This window comes from Citrus clementina, unplaced genomic scaffold (genome assembly GCF_000493195.1).
Source record: "Citrus clementina cultivar Clemenules unplaced genomic scaffold, Citrus_clementina_v1.0 scaffold_4, whole genome shotgun sequence".
Taxonomy (NCBI): Eukaryota; Viridiplantae; Streptophyta; class Magnoliopsida; order Sapindales; family Rutaceae; genus Citrus; species Citrus x clementina.
In genome coordinates, this window is record NW_006262274.1 from 22,473,945 (window position 1) to 22,496,208 (window position 22,264).

The 22,264-nt window shown below is 33.9% G+C and overlaps 2 protein-coding genes across 3 annotated transcripts; both read right to left on the bottom strand.

The window, feature by feature from the left end:
- Window positions 1-6,186: 6,186 nt before the first annotated feature.
- Window positions 6,187-11,337, bottom strand: LOC18044860 (protein trichome birefringence-like 2). Of its 2 annotated transcripts, XM_024186848.1 has the most exons (6): window positions 11,092-11,337; window positions 8,885-10,202; window positions 8,137-8,329; window positions 7,846-8,036; window positions 7,419-7,577; window positions 6,187-6,828 (listed from the first exon to the last, which is right to left on the bottom strand). In XM_024186848.1, exons 2-6 carry the CDS (start codon window positions 9,769-9,771, stop codon window positions 6,486-6,488), a joined length of 1,773 nt encoding a protein of 590 aa, XP_024042616.1. In that variant the 5' UTR covers window positions 9,772-10,202; window positions 11,092-11,337; the 3' UTR covers window positions 6,187-6,485. The 2 variants fall into 2 exon arrangements, with proteins under 2 accessions (XP_024042616.1, XP_006438320.1); XM_006438257.2 differs by lacking the exon at window positions 11,092-11,337 and having other exon boundaries at window positions 8,885-10,267.
- A 1,026-nt stretch (window positions 11,338-12,363) lies between these two features.
- LOC18043352 (protein NSP-INTERACTING KINASE 3) lies at window positions 12,364-17,829 on the bottom strand. The gene is made up of 11 exons (XM_006438259.2): window positions 16,807-17,829; window positions 16,406-16,538; window positions 16,247-16,318; window positions 15,950-16,093; window positions 15,740-15,811; window positions 15,558-15,617; window positions 15,363-15,460; window positions 15,112-15,258; window positions 13,786-14,127; window positions 12,947-13,338; window positions 12,364-12,855 (listed from the first exon to the last, which is right to left on the bottom strand). The coding sequence occupies exons 1-11, from the start codon at window positions 16,907-16,909 to the stop codon at window positions 12,547-12,549; spliced, it is 1,872 nt and encodes a 623-aa protein (XP_006438322.1). The 5' UTR covers window positions 16,910-17,829; the 3' UTR covers window positions 12,364-12,546.
- Window positions 17,830-22,264: the final 4,435 nt, after the last annotated feature.

The window sequence follows — 22,264 nt, forward strand, 5'->3', positions numbered from 1 at the left end:
AGCCGACCATCTCCAAAATCATAGCTTAATGCAAAGTTGTGCAATTCCAGAGACTGCGATTTGCTTCATTGTTGACTGCCATGTATTTAATAATGAAACCTCTTTTTTTTTCGCTTTTTCAGAATTTTTTCAACTCAAAAAGCAAGTATCAACCAAAATGCCGATCTTCTGCAATCTACATGCTCTTTGACTTTGGACTGCAATCAACAGGATCGCTAGAGATAATTTTTTTTTTAAAAAAAAAAATTGTGTTGATTCTGTAGCTGATTGGATGAAATCTTAACTTTTAAGTTTGACGTTTGCATATAGAATGGTCAAAGGCTTGGCAAAATTTTTTGTTTATCTTTTTATCTTTACTCTTTTTTTTTTAATCGCAAGATTACAAGAGAAAAAAAAAGCTCCATTTTTTTTAATATGTATAAAGCGTATCCGTATTCTTTAGTTTCTTTCTTTATCTAATTTTACACAATCACTCTCAATGATTTTATTACACTAAATTATGAAATGTCCAAAAGCTCAAAAAGTACGGCCTCAAACAAAATTTTCTACATGAAATGACCTAAGTCTATATTTTATAAGAATGACCTAAGTACTTATAATTTGAAGTAAGATATTTAAAAGATAAGATATGACAAAACACCTATGAGTATGATTCAACAAAAAAGACCTAAGTCTATTCTTTTATAAAGAATTATTTGTGTACTAAAAAATAAATTTGTCTAGTGTCCATTACAGAAGCGAGGGTCTCCCGTTGCTCTTTATAAACTAGCTTGGGATTTGACCAAACGCGTAATTCTTTAAAAAATGACTTATGACCATTTTTTATAAAAAAATGACATAGGTACTTAAAAGACATTTTTAAGTAAAATGTCAAAGGGTTAATTGTTGAACCCTTTATAAAGCGCTAAAGAATGAATTCTATATAGAATAACCTAGTTCATTCTTTAAAAATAATGACTTCACTACTTAGAAAATACTTTTAAGTAAAATATAAAAAGGGTGACTCTTGGATAAAGAAAAGAAAATAGAATGCATGTATGATAAATTTCGTAATAAATGTTATACATTTAAGTAATTATGATTATAAATTTAAACAAATTTGATTAATTAGTAATTTAATCAGCTTATAATGGCTTGGGCACTATAGAATGACGAAACCCAGTCCTAAATTTTATCATTCCCAAAAGGTCCTAATCTTGATAACGCTATGTTGTTACGATTTCTTCCTTGTTATTTGGTAATTTAGGTCTACTCACTAATTTAAAGCAATTTAGTTAACGTTGATGGAAACGAGAAAAATTGTCAAGTTCAGGTGAAGGAAAGTGTTTATAGTCAAAAGGAAAAAGATGCTCGTAGCCATTTATGGGCGAAAGATAACCTTTTCTATAGCAATCTAGGGAGACAAAAATGGAAGCATCATCAATAAACTTGGAGGTTGTTGGTACATGTGACAATTTTATCTTCGTCGCTTATAATTTTAATTATTATTTAGGTGAGGCAAAGACAGTGCCGATTGCACATCTTTTGACCTAATACAAGATATAATTAAATAATTAGTAGTGTATGATCTTTTATTTTAAAGTGGGGCTTCGTGTTTTGTGCTCTATTCATTGATTAATTTATTATGTGAGAAGTCAAATTTTATATAATAATATAGGATAAATTCCGCCCCCCTTTTTTTTTTCTTAATATGATTATTAGGATAAAAGCCTTAAAAGAAGAAAGATGGTCTACGAACCCAAGATCGATATGTTTATGATTGGGCCAGGCCATGTTATGAATCACAGATTTCCCAATTGAGTGGTGTTTGTACACCCTTTCAATATTCATTACTATAATACTCCTATTCAATTGAAGTTACATTCAATGACATGTACAAATTTAGATTTCTTTATTATCTCTTTCATCTCTCTTACTTGCATTGGTATGTATTATTTTCTTTTTTTGTCAGTTGTTTCAAACTCTTTAGATTTTACATCAATCTATTATTTTACTATTTTTTTTCAATTGGCGACTCTTATCTACTCAATTAATTTTCTAAAATTTAAAATAATCCATTTTATCTGTATCTTTTTTTTTAAAGATTAATTATATTTACTATTGGCAAGTTAGGGTTTTTGAGTTTTGTAGAGAGATAAACTTTGAAGAGAAGGCTAGAGATAACAAAATTTGAAAAGCTTATCGTGAAGGGTGAGATAAGAAGGTTGCAAAAGAATATCTATGTTTATTTATTTATTGGTTTCTGTCACTACAGAATAATTTTTAGAGGGAGCTAAAATAGCTAAAAATTAAAGGAGAAAAAGCTGTTCTCATCCCTAGGGTTTCATCATGTAATAGCTCATTTCATCCATACATTTTAAATAATAGCTCAAAACATCATTATATTAGCTCACTGTTAGTTAAATACCATTTGTTAGTAATTCATTGAGGGCAAAAAAATATTTTTCATTAAAAAGAAAATTAGAAAAAATAAATAAAAGTTGACATATAACTAAAAATGATTTTTATGATATATAACTAGAAGAATTTTTATCTAATCCCACTAAATAGAAAATACCGAAAAAGATGAAAACTTCTATTTCAAGTAATTGTTTTGTACTTCTCTCTATTTTTGCAGCATGAAGGCCCTATAAACTCTAGATTTAAGTACCAAAATAGTCACAATTTTCATATTCGTATAAGTATACTTTCTAATTGCACTGTGAGCCAGCTTGAGTAGACAGTGGTAACGACTTGGGGAGACAATAACGATCAAAGAAGAGTGATAGAAAAGCTCAAAATAAAAATTGGTTAAAGATTAAGAAGATTTTCAGCACGTGCAAGCACATAAAAATTGATTGTATTTCTGAATTTTTCTTCCAATGATTTAAAAATATTGTGCTAATTACAATTTGTTACTTATGGCGATTATTCAGTAGTTATATCAAACTATTTTATTGTTGATTTCATTTAAGAAAAAAATTAATGAATTTTACATATTTTGTAATTTTTTTTAATTGAGTAAAAATTTAATTTTAATATAGTTTGTATCACTTTAATAAAAAAAAATCATATTTTACCCTCAATAAATTACTAGTTAATGGCATTAAACTAACGGTGAGTTAGCGGAAGATGTAGAGGACTATTATTTAAAAAATATGGATTAAATGAGATATTGCATGAAACTCTAAGGATGAAAAAAGATTTTTCCTAAATTAAAGACTCAATTAAAATAGTTAAAAATCGAAGACTCCACAAAAAAGATTATCAATTTAGAGAGAGATTATTTTTAGTATAAAAATGGATTACAAATAGAAAAGGAGTTTTAAAAAGATAATTGATGGATGTTAGAAGAAGTCTCCTTGCAATTGAAAAGCTTAAACTGATGATCTTACCTAGTCCATTCAATTAATGGACACTGGTCAGAGACAGACTCCACTCCTTAGTAAATCTCTTTAAAAAATGAAAGTAAAGCATCAAAATATAATTTTCCCCCACCATTAAGATATGAGTGGAGCTAATTTAAAACAAATTCATATATGTACTTCTAAGCTCAACTTTAAAGCCAAGCTATCCTTTAGCTGCATGGTAACTCACCTCTAAGCAGACTCTCTCACTCCACGTGTGAATAGTATAATTCATAGAGTGGGAGTAGTGCCTGCTTTAACTGGTGTACATGTCTAAACTTAGCTAATAATTCCTTGAATTGTGCTGTAATTGTATTTAGACTTCCTATAAACGCCTTGTTGTGTAGTATTAATAATCGGGGAATAAAAGGTTTAGCTCAACCTAAAGTACAGATGGGTTGTTTCTGTATCCAAAGTGACATTACACAAAGTAAATATCAAAGCTATAAAATTGTTTATATAAGTTGTCTGCTTTTATTTAGAATCACAGCATGATGATAAGTGGTAAGTCCAGAAGATTGAAGTCTGAGATCACTTAGCATCTCAATATTTCACCTGGTTCAAATATAATTAAAAGGACATGAAAAGTTGAACAACCCATTAATTGATAATTTTTTTTAATTAGCTTTCATTTTAAGAGGGACCCAGAAGTTGATTAAAAAAAAAAAGCCTTGTACATTAAAGTGAATGTATTCTGTTTGTTTTTGCATCAAAGCAAAGACAAATAATAAATAATTTAAAGCATGAGTGGATAGTCTAAGTGTTTGTAATTGGGTGCATTTCTGAGGGGGAGGCCACCTCCCTTCAGCCTGTAGCAAAAAATCTAGTAAAGAGTCTTTAATTATACTTTATGAGAAGGCGAAAAGATAATGACTGTGTAATTTGTATGATCAAGCCATGAACTGAAGTGAAACTTTTACACTTCAAAACACGTAGCCACTGAAGTGATGACACGCTTTCATTTATTGCAGAAAATGGGAATCCTAATCCCAGTGTAAGATTGCCCTTTAGGATCATGAATAAAGCAACGAAGGAGATTGTCACCCACTTTAGCTTTGTTGAACTTGAACAAGGTTCCGGCTTCATCTAGGAGAGGTAACTGCCTTATGATATTTTATTAATTGTAACGTGTAAGCCCAATACAACTGTCAATGGCTAGCTAAAACCGATTAAGCTGGGTTGGCTGCCATAAAAGAATTGGGATCAGTGGACAATCAGAAGGATTTCGGAGTTGAAAAAATGTTGGCGATGAGCATGAATTAGTGGATCCACTGATGATGCAACAAAAAAAGTAACAAGAGTCCAACAATTAAAAAGTTATTACACCAACAAAAAGTGGAGTGCCTGCTTATCTCTTTCCGGATATTGACAATAATATCCCTTCATAGTTGGTGAATATTCAAGATATTCATATCGTTAAAACGAAGGCAAACTCTATCTTACATGCATGTAAGATAGGGGATCCCAACTAAAACGAATTGTGGTTTTTGAGTCATCTGTTAGTGATGCCAGTACGGTACGGTAGCCTTACTGGTCATGGGTTCATTAGCAAATGAAGCCAGTTTTGTGCGTGTGTATATGCGTAACAACAGCTCCAAAAAGTACAGGATTCATGTAAATTGGCAGGCATAATTGCTGAAAATGGTTAGTTATTAGGTGAAGGGCAAGAGAGTCATCTAAAGGGGACAAGTTCTAATTATTAGAAACTTTTCAACCACAAGTTAGCAACTTTTTAATGGTGAGATTTTGTAGAAAAAAAGTAAAGGGGCTATTTTGGCTAGTGATCTGTCCAATTCTTTTATTTATTTATTTTTCTACTTCAGATCACAATTCATCAGCTATTTAAAGCCAATTGACTAGAGTTTTAACTCCCCCACTTAACATAATTAAGAGCCTCATTGGATATTTGATATAAATATAAGAAATTGATAGGCATGGAAGTGCTTTGGCAAGAAGGCCCTCATGGCTCTTAGAAAAAAGCATCAAGTTCATGGAGAGGGATATATTCTGACGACCCTCCTCCTCCAAAATTCAACAGTTTGTCTGTGCTTCACTCTTTTAGCTCTCTGTTAGCCACTGAAGCAGCAGCAGCATTAAAATCTACCAGAGGCTTTTGGCTAATGCATGGCAAACCGGCAAGTCACGAAACGGCAATGGGCTCGGCTATTGAATCTTGTTATGGCTTTTTTTACTTTTTCTCTGTTTTGAAGTAGTACTGTAGTTCTTGCATGAGTATGGAATAAAAAAGTTGTGTTAGTGTGTGTTGTGTATAAGCTGCAGAAGATCAGCAAGTTGATTTGTTTAACTGACGAGTTTCTGCAAATCAAGTTGATAATAAGATGGTGATCTGATCACCTTTTCCTGCTCATTTCTGTCACTCTCTATTATATTTGTGTATGTATGCGCCTGAAGGCGCGCGTATGGATGGTTGATGGTTCCACGTGTTTTTGGGTTTTGAAATAAGGTAAATTAATGCTGAATTTATTGTCGGTTGGGGGCATTAGCCCTCGATCCACATCATTTTGACTGGGAAAGGTCCAAAGGATCTGAGAAATTTTTAGACTCCCAGCTCCAGACATTGGGGTGGAGCTGCTGTGGGACGTACATAGGAAGATTTTTACAATTTTGTGTTCTTCGCAGGCTGCTGCTATGCTGTCTGCAAGGAGCAAGAATACATTCATTTTGAAACAAGCAAAACATTGTGCATGCTAGAGCAGTACAGTGCAAACAATTTACTCATTTTTTCGCTATTACACATATTAACGATTGCATAACTGCAATTTTAGCATTATCCTGAGCCTCCAACCTTGCTTTCAGCTAATTCTAGTAGACCTAAATATTTTTAGCTCAAAATGGAATTGCAACTTGAGAAAACAGCCAAGAATCTCCGGTCACTATTCAATCAAACAAATGGGAAACTTCACACTTTTCTTCTGTAATATGAAGTGTACATATACATAGTTGATTTCTAGCTCTACATCTGCCTGTTTTGCACAAACTCAACGTAGTACTATTCTGATCGTAGCTGAACAACTCAGAAATCAGGTGAATAGCCTGGGAAAATAAAGACAATAACAAGTCAATTGTCTACAGATCTCGTCAGCTTTTCCAAGATTCCCTTCCAGTCTTCAAAAGTGAAACATATAACAATTCATTCCAAGTATCTGGCACTCCAGGTAAACACCAGTGACTGCAGTCTTGAGCATTTACAGCTGCAATTCGTTCCTGATCATTTTTGTATTCCATCCGGTATATAGAAGGATGTCCATCTTTTCTGAAATCTGTAAGCCTACTGATATTGAGATATACTACCAGAGTTTTCATTTCTGGAAGCATGTACTCCAGAGCTCTCATTTTTGAAGGGTACTTTGCTAAGTAAGTTACATTGAAGATTGGCTCAGTTTCTTTGTGACACTGCCCTCCTGAGTTCCACTGCCCTCCTCTGTGATCACATCAAACACTCACAGTTAGTTATCCGAAATGGACTAGGAAATAAGAGAATGCCCCCTATGACTAATCTGTTTACATATACATGACTCTTTCAATGAAAAACAGAAGACATAATGATGATGTATACAAATTGTGTTATGCTCAAGATTTACAAATTCCTTTTGTTAAACAGAATGTATCAAAGAAATCATTGCAGCATCAACTTAGCTCCATTTCTTTTTTCTTTTTAATGCCAAATTTAAGTACATCAAAGGTCTCATTGCAGCAAGAAATGCCAAGATTCAGGGAACTACATGTGTATGGCATTGAAGAAGCCACTCAATTTTAAGTGAGTGATTACTTTAGGGAAAACTGCATGATAGCCATAATTGATTGTTTATTCAACAGTGAGACCCTGTGTGGAATCCGCAGAGACGAGAGGCAAGCTCATAGAGATTAGTTTGCAATTTAGATTATCTTAAACATTTTACAGAACTGACACATCTAAGAAGAAAAAAGCATCGGAAAGTACACATAGTGTTCTTAAAATGAGAAGAAGGCGCCACAAGCGCAACAAAGCAAAATGAGAAGAAAGTGCCATACTTAAAATGGGTGACGGAATATCCTCTGAAGAAAACCTTAGTTCGGTTGTGATCAACATTCTTGTCAACCCATCTAGCCCAAGTGGTGAGGGCCCTCTTATAAGCTTCTAGCACTTTTAGTCTTGGGTGCACAAAGTTTCCTTCTTGGTAATAGTCTTCTCTGCAAGGCCACAAAATGCCAAAAAGGAAGAGGAGAAGGAAAGAGATTGAGTTATTCGATTAGCAGGGCATATTGTCAAATGAAAGAAAAACATGACATGCAGAAAATTCTGAAGAAAGGTAAACACAACTTTCATTTCCATCTCAATCATTTTCTTTCAAACAACAGCATTATTTAACTCAATCCATGGGCTCAACATTATGCAATACCAGAATGCAAAGTGAAGATATTATGAAAGCAAGCAGTGCGATAGTCTGAAGGCACTCACCCTCTAGAAGTTTTCTCGTGTGTCCACCAATGACCTGTATTGAAGATGATGACATCAGCATCCTGATACATCGAGGTCGTACGGTCCATCAAATCCAGTCTTAATGTCTCAAATGTTCCATTTCTGCCAGTAAAAGACGATTCTCTAACGAGAAATGGAGAACTAACAAAGTCCACAGTACAATTGTAGTCCTACAATAACATGAAAATTGCTGTTCGAGAGATGCATATTAAAAAAATAAAAAAAGGAAAATTCTTCTAACCATAAATGAAGGACTCTCCTGAAACTCGCCTCAAATATGAAAGCATAAAAACCTTTCTTTTTAAATTCCCTCCTTCCGGATATCTCATAGACTCTTTTCTTGTTTCTGATGCTATTGCGGAGGATGCACACCAGAGACTCCCACATGTTCCGATTCAGCGAATCTCCCACAAAAACCAATTTCTTGCCTCTCAATCTCTCCAAAAAATCAGTTGCATTCAAACTGGATAAGAAATGACAAATAGTTAAAATTCGGATATGTATTCTTTTTTAAAAAAAAAAAAACTCAAACCATAAGGTATCACAAAAAGAGGCTGGCATATAATAGAATCATCCTATATACAAACCCTTTATTATGATTAAACATGGAGATAAAATCACAATCACAAGTGACATGAATTTAATCTGATTCAAAGAATGATCACGTAAGTCTCTAATAACTCACAGAATCTTAACAAGGTATATGCACAACTTAAGGCAAACAGAAGTGGAACCCAATTCGTGCTCCTCACCACCTAAATAATCTGATCAACAATTAAATAACACTATTGTCAAAAAAAAAAAAAACAATTAACACTAACTAATTTCAGAATTTTGTTATCAATTGAGCCTCTTCAACCACCTTCATTGACTATAGAATCATTGTGCGATGATATAAAGAGTGCATTCAAGCAGGAAAAAAAAAAAAAATCCTTGAACCCTTATATTTTTTTCTAAATTCATAATCAAACAATATGTACATTAGAAAAACGAGAGAGAAAAAAAAAAGAGGTTACACCTTGGGATGTCACACCCATTTGGCTGCCACTTCCATTTAACAAATCCATCGTCAGGTCTCCCGTTTAGGTGACAATCAAAATCCCTATCAATATAAGGACATGAACCTGGTGGATAATATGGCTTAGAGTCATCTCTCACCCATCTACCATCAAATATATTACATTTGTCATAAGAACTGCCATGCATCTTTGTAGGTTCAGAATCATAACGAGGATTTGTGATCTTATTGTTTGAGTCATTCAAACTTCCACCGTCTCCCGACAAATTAGTCACATTGTTATTATCGGGAACCTTGCTATTCACATAACTAGTATTATTCACAAATTGACTCCCAATCTCCTTTGAATTCACATCTCCCTTAACAACAAGGCTACAATTCCCACAGCTCCGTCCTTCCTCAACGGGGAAGCTTCCATTGTTAACGGTATGAGAAAATTTTACTTTGTCAGCACTAGAATCCGAAAAGTTTCCATTTCTAGAAACAGCTGAAGCATTTGCTTCTAGAATGCTTCCAACTTCAGCCTCCTGAGTCAAATTCCCCAAATGGGCAATCTCATTAGACACGTTTGCTCCTTGGGGTTTTCCGACCAAATCAACGGAGCTGTCCGCTTGCCTGCCGCCACTAACACTAACACCGGTATCATTTGATACAGCAGTTGTAAATGAGAAGGGCCAAGAAACAACACGGGAAGAATTATTATTAATAACTCTAACAAGATTAAATCCTTGAAACAAAGGAGAAACAGCAGGAGCCTTCAGAGAGTTGCTAAGCAAAAGCACAACAAACACAATGACAGTAGCCGCAACACCCAAACCAAACCCAGAAACTACCTTTCTTCTCGGAGATAGAAGCTGCTCCGTAAACGCAACTTTTCTCGACTCCATTATTGCTCGCTAATCTCTATGAAAATGCATGCATAAATAGTTAACAAAGCAATCGCGACCCCTCCAAACACAGAATGAGGCGAGAAAAATGTGAAGGGGGCGTTGGGATCTAAGTGTGAGTGGGGCGCAAAATGTGAAGTTTTGAGGAGAAAAGGATTTTAAAATCGTTTGTTGCTTTGCTTTTCGGAGATTATTACAATGAAAGAAAATGGAGTGACTGTGTTGCGTTGGTTCTGTGTTGAAAGTACAGTAGTTAAAATTAAACTAAGTGAGTGACGGTGTTGGAAATATGGTTGGATTCCTTCACAGTTCACAGGGTAAAGACACTGAGAGAAAATCTCACAGCTGTGAATTACTAAAGTGCCCCGGTTGCTTCCAAGCAACATAGAAATTTATTTAGTCACCCTTCAAATCTCCTTCCATTTCACACCCTGGAAAGCAAAATTAGAGTGCGGCATTAGTAGCAGACGGTTACTGCCTTACTGGAAGTCTCGAAAGCAATTGGCATGGTCATATATAGTCACAGGCTGCATAAATATTAATTTTTTTTTATTAAAGGATAATACTTTCATTATATAAAATTATTTATTATTTCATAAATAAAAATAAATTTATACTGTATAATTATATATAGTACTATATTTTTACAATTTAATATTAAATTATATTATGTTATACTATTTAGAGTAACTAATATATGGAAATAAATTATAGTATAATATAATAATATTTTATTATTTAACAATAATACATTATCAAGTCAAAAAAATAATTATTCAATGCTTAATTTCAAAAATCAAATAATAGCACCCTAAATTATAATAAATTTAAATAATTTTACATAAAATTAAACTAATAATATTTATATAATGCATCTCATACTACACTTAACATAGTATTACATCACAATTTAATAAATTTTAATTGCAATATACCTCATAACAGTATACAATAAATATAGTATAATGTGTATGCCAAACACAGCCATGGTATCTAATAATTAAATTGTTTAATTCAAATCGCTTGTTAATTATTTAAAGTTAATTATTATTATTTTCTTAGTTTTTTTTGAAATAAAAGCAAGGGTTATATTTCACAGATTAAATTAAAGATAACATTTTAAAAAATTTAAATAATCCTCCAACCAAATAAAAGATCTAGAATGCTTAAAGAGCAAATTTAACTAATAAATCAACAAAATGATTACAATATTTTAAAATATGACTAAGTTTGAAGCTCCACAGCATTAAATCTAGCATTTGAAATAATTTAAAATAACTTTATACTTATATAATAAATGAATGAAATAAATTGAAAAACCCGAAATGAATCCAACTCCACCCTCCAACGAAGAGAAACTAGTGTCGGTATTATTACGGGAATTATTATTATGATGTACAGAGTTGCTTTCTAATCTAATCTTCTTCAAGGGGGATCAATAATTGATGCAGTTGTGCAGATATAAAGGGGGCACATTCGTCACTTCCGCAGAAACATGCGGTTCTCCATTAACTGTCAAAAGCATACGCGGCTCCACGGACACGTGGTGTCACCGTAGCCGTTACAAAAGCCAGAATACGAAGTTGGGACGCGCACGCGGCACGTGCTTAAGTTTCAAGTTAAAAAAGAAAGTCCGTGCAACCGAGAATAGCGGTCCGTTGATTGCCGGACACGTGGAGAAATCGGGATATTGGTGGGACTATTTGCTGACAGTTATAATTTTCGGTGACAGGAGCACGCTATTTTGATAACACCTGAAATTCGCCCATACCCTTTGTGGGGTCATAGTTGCCCGATCGGAGAAGGCGACAGCCAACGCCGTTGAGTCTAAATTTGCCTGCACGACGGTCAGCGGAGCCAAAGACGAAGTAGACGATGCTTCTAGCACCTTCTAAAATTTGTAGTCCCGATTGGAGGAAATCTTTGTGTTTAATGCCAGCGTTATGTTTGTAGATCTCTTCCATAAATACTATCTATAAAAAGGAATTGAACTTTTCAAAAAAAAAAAAATAATCAAAAGTTCATAAATCATAGCGATAACGCAAAAAGAAAGTACGTGAAATATTCTCTCATATGCTGATTATTAAAATTAGCCCGTTAAAAATTATCACACTCGCATAGGAAGTATCAAATAGGCTAAAAGTAAAAGTTAAAACTCAAATCTTTTCTAAAATTTAAGTCCCATGTATATATATCTGATTATAAATATCAGTGTAATGACCTACTGTCATAACAGTTGTATATATATCTGTGTAATGTATATATATCTAATTGTAAATATCAATGTAATGACCTGTTGTCATAGCAATTGTATATATATCTGTGTAATACAGTAACCTGATGCTTAATCAATTTCAAAAAAAAAAAAAAAATTCTTTTCTGAAATTTGTTTCATCAACATATCAGTGGTCTGCCATATCATAGGTTCTCCAAGAAATCAACACAGAGAGCCATGCCTATAGAGAAATTCACTTTAAGCTTAAGCTGCAATCTTGCGAAGAAAAGAAGGCAACAACTATACAAAAGATCCCTTTTGGACAGACTCTACATATTTGTATATCTAACACATACCAAAATTTTGTGACAAGAAGCTCAATCAACTGGATAAATTTTCCAACAAAGAACAAGAAGCTTATACATGAATTTCCTCTTTTAACTTTTTTACAGATGAATACATGGCGTGTTGGCATGCAACGGCTATCAACAGCAATCTCATAATGTTTTCACATGAAGGCTCGAAGCATGAGTGGTGCGGTATATAATGGAGGGTAAGGATCACCTAGGACCCGAAAGCTCCATTGCCTCTATCACAAGTGAAGATTCTTCTATAAAATCTGAGTATCTTTTTTCATGAGTCCGGTACCTTGGTGTCTCGATCTTCTGCGATGCCTCCCATTTCTCGGCCAAACCGTCACCTTCCAACATCTTTAATACTTCAGACATTTTTGGGCGGTGCAAAGGGTTAAATTGAGTACATAGAAGGGCCACCTGAACCATTTCTTCCAGTTCAATCCTGTCCAATTTTCCCTTCAGATCCTTATCCACCATTTGGCTAAGTTTTCCTTCCTGATGGAGCTTCTTTACCTAAAATAAATATTAAGTTAAAACAGAAATGTCAGAGAAGATTTAAAACCATATCCAAACTTGATTGATTAGAGAGAATATGAGAACATACCCAATCAAGCATCACACCTCTCTGGTTTGCTGCCCGTCCAAAATCCAAAGCTCTCTGACCTGTTATCAGTTCAAGCAGCAAGATCCCAAACCCAAATACATCTGTCTTTTCTGAAGACTGACCCGTTGATAAATACTCTGGAGCAATATGGCCAACAGTGCCGCGCACAGCTGTGGTTACATGGGAATCCCTGTGATCCAAAAGCTTTGCTAATCCAAAATCTCCGACAACTGCCTCGAAATCTTCATCCAGCAAAATGTTGGCTGCCTTGACATCACGGTGGATAATTTTGGGGTCACACTGTTCATGTAAATAAAGCAGACCCCTTGCCGTGCCCAAGGCAATCCTTTTCCGTCTTGCCCAATCTAAAGCTGGCCGACCATGAATGTGATCTGCAACCCACAGCAGATCTAATTATTTTAGGGTCTAGGGAAGACATCAGATCCTGGAAAAATTTTTACCTACTAAAGTTGAAAATTGTTTGTATAATCTTCACCTTTACTTTCAAGCAACAAAAGTTGAATAACTAACTGCTTGAAATTTTACACTTAAAACAGAAAAACGAAAAAGGGTTTTCACCAACTGAAAAGGGAGCCGATGAAGATAAATTAGTGGATAAACTTCTAAGAAGTATAAGCAAAATCCATTTCTAGAAATTTAAGCACTATGATTCATTGGGCAAGCGATTTGATAACCAATGAGATTCTTGTCACAGAAAGCAGCTACTAAGAGGCTGCTTGCTGTTTCATATAAAATAGATAACCAGAGCTTTGTCTGAAACTGTTAAGTTTCTTTTATAACCTACCCACGATAAATTTTGTAAGAGTCAGCAAACTAACCTCTTAATCTTGATGCTACACTACCATTTGGCATATAGGGATAAACAAGAAGCCTTTCATTTTCAGTAGAGCAGAAACCACAGAGCCTGAGGAGATTCCGGTGGACAGCTAAACTTATCGTCTCTACTTCTGTCTGAAATTGGACTTCACCCCCAGCTATATTATAGTCCTTCAGCCTTTTAACAGCCACCAAAGCTCCATCACTAAAGCATCCCTTGTATACAATCCCAAATCCACCTCTTCCTAGAATATTTTTTGCACTGAAATTGCTAGTTGCAGCCCGGAGCTCCTTAAATGTATACCTTTTCAAATGACCCAGAGACACTTCTGGATCATATTGATCTGCCACACAACATACAGTGGATTAGAAAGCGTGGATAAGTGGATGACAAAAAATGGTTCATTGCAATGCAACTAACTAATTATATTATGAATTATAATTTAAAATGTCATGGATTAGAAAGCATGGATAACAGAAGCGCCTGTTAATGGAGAGTGGATAATTCGATGCTTATGCACATTAACTATGTTCGAACTTCGAAGTCCACTTTAGTTCCAATAATAAGGGAGATGGAGATGATCACACAATCCAAGATTTGCTAACTGAACTTGATCTGCACGGCAACCTTTCTTCACTCATTTTAGTAACTTTGTAGACTTTAATTAAGCACCCATTTACTTAGTCTCCTGGTCTTCAAGTCATTTACAGCTCCTTTCAAACATAAATAACTTTAAAACAGAGGATAACTACTTAAAAAGCTCCAACAACACATGAGGACTTAAAATAATTAATAACGTTTTGCAACAACACATCAAAGATCTTAGTGTTATTAAAAAATTTTAATTTTTTTGACAAATATAGTACCAATAACGTTCCCAGCTAACCACCCAACAGCGGGATTTGCATTCAAAGGGGGCTACGTCATTACTGCTTGCATAACTACTTATGCTTCTGTCAAGGATTTTAGCAATAACTCACTTGTGAAGACAGCCATAAACCCAGAAGAATTTACAAATAGCTATGAAAGCTTTTCTATGGGGTTATAATCATTTGTCCTAGTCAACCAAACCCAAAAGCGTGTACATGGCTCTGCACACTCACCATCAAATATTGATTATATATTACAGCAGGCTCTAGTAATTGTTAGCTACTCACTCTGTTTAGAATATGTGAATTAGGAATCTATTTCTTGTTGTGCTTAAAGATTATAAACACGAATGATCATATTGGGCAATATATCATGTGTGTGTGTGTGACCATAAAAGTGCTGTGAGAATATAAGCATTAATCATGTAACAAAGCAAAAGAAAGAGAGAAAAACTAACCATTGACATCAAAGAAAATCTGCTGATTGTGTCTGTAACGCAACCAAACAAGTAAGCCGACAACAATTATGACAAAAAAAGCAGCACCAAAGCTTGCACCCAAAGCAACAGCCACACGATGGCTTTTCGTCCCAGAGTCTGATTGATCTATGAAATCACAGATCCAGCAGTTTAAATATTTCATCAGAAGGTTGTAGAGTAGAATATTGTAAAAAAATCAAACAATCCTGGATAGGCTATGTAGCAGAAACCTTTAAGACCATTTGGCGGAAGGGAAAGAGGTTCCGGAAAGACAGCAGTACAATTGTTGGTCGCCTTCGGTCCGCAAATCAGAGGATTTCCTGTAACTCTGAAGAAAATAGAGAGAATCAGAATAATAGAAACCATTAATACAACAATCTGTAGAAAGAACAAATAAGTTTTGGAACAAGGAAAGAATGGCTTACTTGAATGTTCTTGCTGATATTTTAGGCAAAGAACCACTTAGATTGTTATAGGAAAGGTCCCTACAAGCAGAATTAACCTTCAGCGGTGAATAATTTATATATACTGAAGTAACAATGAATTACACTTCTTCACTTCCAGCAAAACTAGGAAGTAATCATGTGCGGAAGTTAATCATACATACACTAGAGTAAGACTTTCAATCTTGGACAAAGACTCAGGGCATGATCCTGTAAGGCTATTATTGTTCAAACGCCTGACTTGCTCAGCCAAAAACATAGAACATGTAGGAATTAGAATCAACATCAAGCGTAAACAGTATGTGAAAGATGGACAAAGTTTATGCTAATTAAGGATGCAAGATGAGAAGCAGTGTAAGGATTCTGAAACTTACAAATAATTCAGATTTCCAAGGTCCCCCAATGAGTCAGGTATTTCACCAGTAAATTTATTGTTGGAGAGATCAAGAGTCTGAAGCTTCTCCAACTTCCCAAGTGAAGCAGGAATAGGGCCCGAAATTGCGTTATTCTGCAGTAACCTACACGTTTATGCAAAGGATGAGCAATACGTCAGCCATATTGGCTCTGCAGTAGGTGAACAAACTGAAAATTCACGAGGAAACTACAAATATCAAAGTGATAAGAATGATGAATTCAAAACCAAAACAAGAAGCATGGAGGTAATTACTTACACTGATTGCAACTTGGTGAGGTTTCCAATCCACGGTGATAAGGTCCCAGATAAGCTCTGACTAGGAAGTCCCCTGTTTAAAGCAAGGAAAACATCAGTTAGAAGTTGCCTCATATAGAAAGTGGAAGAATTGTGATACAACGAGATTCAAACAACTTACAGAGCAGAAACATAGCCGTCAGGTGAACAAGTAATCATTCTCCAGCTACAAGGATCCACGGAAGTGATATCCCAATTCTCCAGAACATTATAAGGGTCATGTAGATTGTTTTTAACGGCCACTAAAGCTACCACTGCTCCAATTTAAATGGAAAACAATTAATAAACGAAGGAACTTAGCCTTCTTTACCATAACATAAACATGTTTTGTCAGCCAAAACAGTGTTAAACTAAAGAAAAGATTGTGGGTGCTAAATAAGACATCATTATGAAGGACATTTAAGAAGTTCAGATAGTCTTGCAGTGCACCAAAGCATTTACTCATAAAAGAACAAAAATAGTTCAACTTAGAAACAAAATAATAGGCGTCAAAGAGAAGGGAAACAATAATGAAAAACTAACCTTCATAGTTAATACCAGCAGGAGAAAGAGTAGCATAACAAATATCTATCAATGCCAAAACCAAAAATCCCACCCTCCAAAACTTGTAACTCTTCATTTCCATAGTCTATTTTCAGTCGAGTAACATCACTCTGTCTCCACAACTATTATCACCAGCCATTCTCACATGAGGTGAACTGTCAAATGTATTTCTTTGCTTTGCCTTATCCAAAACAAAAAAGTTCCCTCTCAGAATCAGAACCCACTTAAAAGAAAAAAAGAACTTTTTATCGCTTACGCTTCAAGAATGGAAAACAACAGACACCCAGTTGATAAAAACAGTGTCTTGAATGTTTCCAGTAGAGATAAAACAGAGAGACAGAGAGAGAGAGAGGTTTGGGCGAACGAATGAAACAAAGTAGAATGAGGCACTATACGGGCCGAGACAAGGAGCAAAAGAAAGTGAATTTTCTCGAGAAAGAAACAGGTATCATCATCAAGCCTGAAATTCTGAGATCCTAGAGATCTGAGTTTGGTTTACTAAATGGCTTTTGGGGTGATCCATGTGGGTTGTGCAACTGTGTTGTTTGCTTTCTATCTTTGGTTATTGTTCTTTCTCACTCTGCTGTTGATTCCACTTCTCTCATTATCTTCTTTGCTTTTCTAGTTTTAAACAACACAAAACGGAAACATTTTTTGAAAAAACAAAAGCAAGTAAAATGAAATTCACTTTAGTACAGAAAGCAAAGAACCAACACACGCAAAGGCAAAAAGCAAAAGGCTAAAAATAACACACATACAGATGCAAGTAGTATGCAGCCACAGACACGGTAACTAATGGGAAACCCAAAAAAAAAAAAAAAAAAAAAAAATTTCTTTCTTGCTCTACAATTACATTGAAGTGTAAAACGTAAATGGAATTAAACAATTAAAATGAGTGATTGGACCGAAGGGTGAAGAGGGGTGTGAGGCATTGATCAGAGAGGAACAATGGGATGTCGTCTATTGTCGACTTTTGCAAAAAGAAAATTTTGTTGCAGTAACTTGTTTGTTTGGCAGGTCACGTGCTTTGATTGTCTTGCCTTTTGTTTGCTTTCGCCATTTTTTTTTTTTTTCACGAAAAAGAAAATTATGAAGTTCTGTTAAAAGTTTCTGCGGACCCACGATGCTAACGTGCGCCGGATATTTAACAGTTTTTTAATTCACGGTAATTATATTTTGTTAGTGGTAGGTCGATGGATTATGCAAATTGGGATGGTACAGAAAAATTTCAAGTGGATTATGATCTATTTAATTGATAATAAAAGATTCGTTCGTATTAAAAGTTTTGATGAAAATGCAAGATTTTTTAATTTTTTATTTATTTGTTGCCTTCTGTTAGAAGGCATGTGTGGATTCATTAAAAAAAAAAAAAAAAAAGAACCAATTAGATAGGGCCACTTAAGTCACGGACCGGTCAGGCGTGGTTAGTTAGACTTACGAGTTTAGACCAACGGACCTGTCTGTCTCTTCTGCTAAGATGCGCCAGATCCAACAATAATGCAAAATGGCCAGGCCAATAACAGTGATCATTCGATGGCCCCATCCATTGCTTTATTAACATCATAAAATTAGCATATAAATAAATAAATAAATATAATTATACAAAACATCGCATTATCAAAAATAAATATTAATAAATTTTGGTTGATTCTTGACCCTGGCGGCATAACGTGAATATCAACCCAAATTTCAACAAAGCTAGACTGGAGCTAGTGAGTGGGGATGGTAAATTTCAACAATACCCATTGGTTTGGTGGTCTTCTTCTTCTCCCCAAAAAAAAGAAAAAAATATATATTGGTGTGCAGAGAGAATTTATTCACTAAATATAATTTTAAAAATTAAAAAAAAAAAAAGAGAGATTTGTGGAGGTGGGTGCCAAGGTGGTTTTTGTACCCTTGCTAGCTTAATGCTTTATTCTTTATTGGATACCGTGAGAAAGAATCTCTAAAATGCGCCCACCGGGACACATGCCGCATGTCTTGCACACATGGACAATCCCGGTATTTCCTCATTCTCTCTCTTTATGTTTTTTTTCTTACAGAAATAAAATAATAATTTGCTGTGATATTTGCCAATAAAACAAAATGCCATTCACGTCTCAACTCTCAATAGCAAAAAGTAACTTTTTGATTCAATGTTCATTTACAGAAAGTGACGACTGGAGTGGAATGGAGGAGCACTCGATTCAGGCCTTGGCCGAAGTGGTGGGCTGCTGCCCTCACAAACATTGTGAGGGCAGCGGTTCTAGCCCCCACAAAAATATTAGGGGGGCTAAATGTTCTTTATATCCTTTATTTTTATGAAATATAAGTGGAGTATGTACATCCTCTCCTGTGAGGTTGGACATGTACTTCATAGAATTTATTGTAATAATATAAGTCCCAATTATGTATATCTGATTGTAAATATCAGTGTAATATCTCTGCTACAATAAGCAGTTGTTGTAAATATCTGTGTAATGCAGTAATCTGATGATTAATCAGTCTCAAAAAAAAAAATTAATCTGTTTCGTTGAAAAAAAAAAGTCTTAAAAATATATATATTAATTTGGTAAAACCACCCATTATTCCAAGATTAAATCACTTTTTCTTCTCACACATGTGCATCGATGTTTAAGTTTCATCGTGTTTTTTTGGTATATATTTTCTTTCAATTTTTTTTGAGATGTTACGAGTCTAAGCATGCAAGTTATGTCATAACAATCCTATTTAAGTAATGTCTCATTTTCTTATTATTGTAAACTATATATTTCGACACATATGCTATCCCAATAATACATTTTCAAAGTAAAAAAATAATAATAAAAATAATAATACTACATTTAATGGTCTTATATCAACCATTAGATTAAACAAAATCAATGAATATGTGAAAATTTCAAGTGAAAATTTTAATTAAGCCAACTTTATAAGAAATTATTTTATTTTGGAGAAAAATATTACCGAAGAAGGAAGGAAGCTAATAAATGATCGGGATGCAAACAGAGAAAGTCAAGGAACAGAATCCGGTTCCGATTAATTATTAATTAAAATACTATTGTGGGTAAACGGCAGTGCGTGAAAAGGACTGATGAGCAGAAGGAAATGGGTTTGGGGTTATAATTAATTAATGTGTTAATCAGGAATAAAATAAAGTAGTAGGATGATGCCTTGATGTGCTGTTAAAGCAGCCTATAACGTGGAAACCCAAAACCCAAGGGTATTTTTGTCGCCATGGGAAGCCTCCCTGAATGAATATTCTCCAAACTCACAACTTTGTTTATGCTGATAATTTTAATTTATTCATTATTTCTTTATATTCAAAAGCAGAGAATTCCAATTGCCACGCACGAGATTACCCAAATTTCAATGGGCATGTTGGTCGCTTAGGGTGAGTGAAAGTGAGATTAAACGCCACCCAATAAATATCTAACGCGCCCCTCAACTACTTAAAACCTAAATATATTTGCTGCAGCAGGCTCCTCCATAATATGTCTTGCTAATTCATAGGTAGAATATTCAAAATTAATTTGTTATTGCTGTCGTTTGTAAAATTATTTTTTCATTGCAGTGGGGAACTTGCTTGATTGTATAAGGACTATGGTGATTTATTAATAATTTTAACAAAGGATGGTAATAAATGAGTTGAGTTGCCTTTTTTTTTTCTTTCCCCCCGCCCCTCCATGTAAGACTTGAGTTGCTTAAAACTATTTTATTTGAAGCTGCAGATGAACCCCTTTCAGGGGGAAAAAAAAAAGGCAAATGAGTCAAGTTGACTCATTAACGAGAATACTCAACTTCAATTAAGGATGTCAGTTTCTATTCAGTTGGTGTATATATATATATAAAAGGATCACCGAGTCGTACTTGTGTCATCTCAAATTTAGTTGATCCAAACACAATTTATTTAATAATTCTGTTAAAATATTGAGACTCTAATTCATATTTATACTATTGAAGTTCTAAAATCAATATAAAATTTTATAAATGAAATATTGTGTGTATCTTCATCCTTATAAAAAAAAGAAGAGAGAATCATATATAATATTTTGAGTTTTAATAATAATAACCTACAAATTAATTTAAAATAAAAAATATAATCGTGTCATTAACTGAATAAATGAGTTAAGAACTTTAACTCTAATCCAAAAAGAAAAAAAATTGTGTCAACTCAGACGCAGTTTATGTAATAATCGTATCAAATTTGAAAACTCATACCCATTTATTCTTGTCGTGTCGAGTAATGGATCATGTCAATTTTTGCTAGCCCTCTCTCTCTCTCTCTCTCTCTCTCTCTCAAGGGATTCTCACTTTGTTAAAGTGACAATGCCCTCTATATTTTTTGTGTTTTAGCAACATTTTTACTTTGTTAAAATAAGGGATACACTACAAAATAAGAAAAACACATATTCAATATATTATAGGATGAAATATATTGTATTAGAGTGTGTGCTTCATTAATTTTTTAGTTTATCTTTTACTTCAATAATTTAAGAGATTTTTTATTAGATAATGACTACATATATAAAATTATTTTTTGGTATGCATATCGACATATTTTAAAATAGGAATTCGTTGTATACACCGATCCATATTTTAAATGATGTAAACATTTGCACTAGAGAATGATATTATTATTATTATTATTATTATTACTACATGTGTGTATGTGTGTGTGTGTATATATATATATATAGAGAGAGAGAGAGAGAGAGAGAGAGAGAGAGAGAGAGAGAGAGGGGAGTCATTCTCTAGTTTTAAGGTGAGAATGTCATTAAAATATAAAAAAATACATATTTTAATACTAAAAAAACTGTATTTTTTAATTTGTTAATAACATTTTTATTTTAATAAAGTGAAAGTTCCCAGTAGAAAATAAATAAAACAATTATATGTGTGTGTGTGCGCGTGTAAGAGTCTCTCATGCGCGGACAATCAAATACAAAATTTATGTTGATGTGGTTAAAAGACAAATTTTTTTAATGTATTTTTTTTCAAGTCTATGAGAGTTCGTATTTGCGTATATCTTAACACTAAGGTGATGTTTGGTTGGGAGGAGAGAATGGAGTAGAGGAAAGTAATTTAAATTCTCTTTTTTATTTCTATTGTTTGGTTTGACAAAATATATAAGAATTTAATTTCCATTCTAATTTAATATTCATCATAATATAGAATTTGAATTCTACACCAAGCAGTGAAGAATTTAAAATTTTCTTATGTTAGAAATTAAAATTTTCAAAATTATCATTCAACTTTTTAACTTGTTTAATGCCATTATTAATTATTGTTTTGTTGATTTAATATTATAAATGGACCTCCATAGGAAAGTCGTCGGACCACTGTCGGACTTTGCCGTACGGCTGTTGTGCCGCCACCGAACGTTTCACCGGATCTTTGCCGCCGGCCACCAGACTGATATTTCATTATATATATATATATATTATTAATATAAATAATT

Bases quoted from the DNA above. Each gene is read 5' to 3' on its own strand.
- LOC18044860 (XM_024186848.1), bottom strand. From the start codon at position 9,771: ATGGAGTCGAGAAAAGTTGCGTTTACGGAGCAGCTTCTATCTCCGAGA. The intron at 8,330-8,884 runs GTGTAACCTCTT...TTTCTTATCCAG, and splicing joins AATGGGTGTGACATCCCAAG to TTTGAATGCAACTGATTTTT. The intron at 7,578-7,845 runs GTGAGTGCCTTC...GTGGCCTTGCAG, and splicing joins CACGAGAAAACTTCTAGAGG to AGAAGACTATTACCAAGAAG.
- LOC18043352 (XM_006438259.2), bottom strand. From the start codon at position 16,909: ATGGAAATGAAGAGTTACAAGTTTTGGAGGGTGGGATTTTTGGTTTTG. The intron at 16,539-16,806 runs GTTAGTTTTTCA...AAATTGGAGCAG, and splicing joins TGCTGGTATTAACTATGAAG to TGGTAGCTTTAGTGGCCGTT. The intron at 13,339-13,785 runs GTTAGTTTGCTG...TGTGGGTTGCAG, and splicing joins TGTAGCATCAAGATTAAGAG to ATCACATTCATGGTCGGCCA.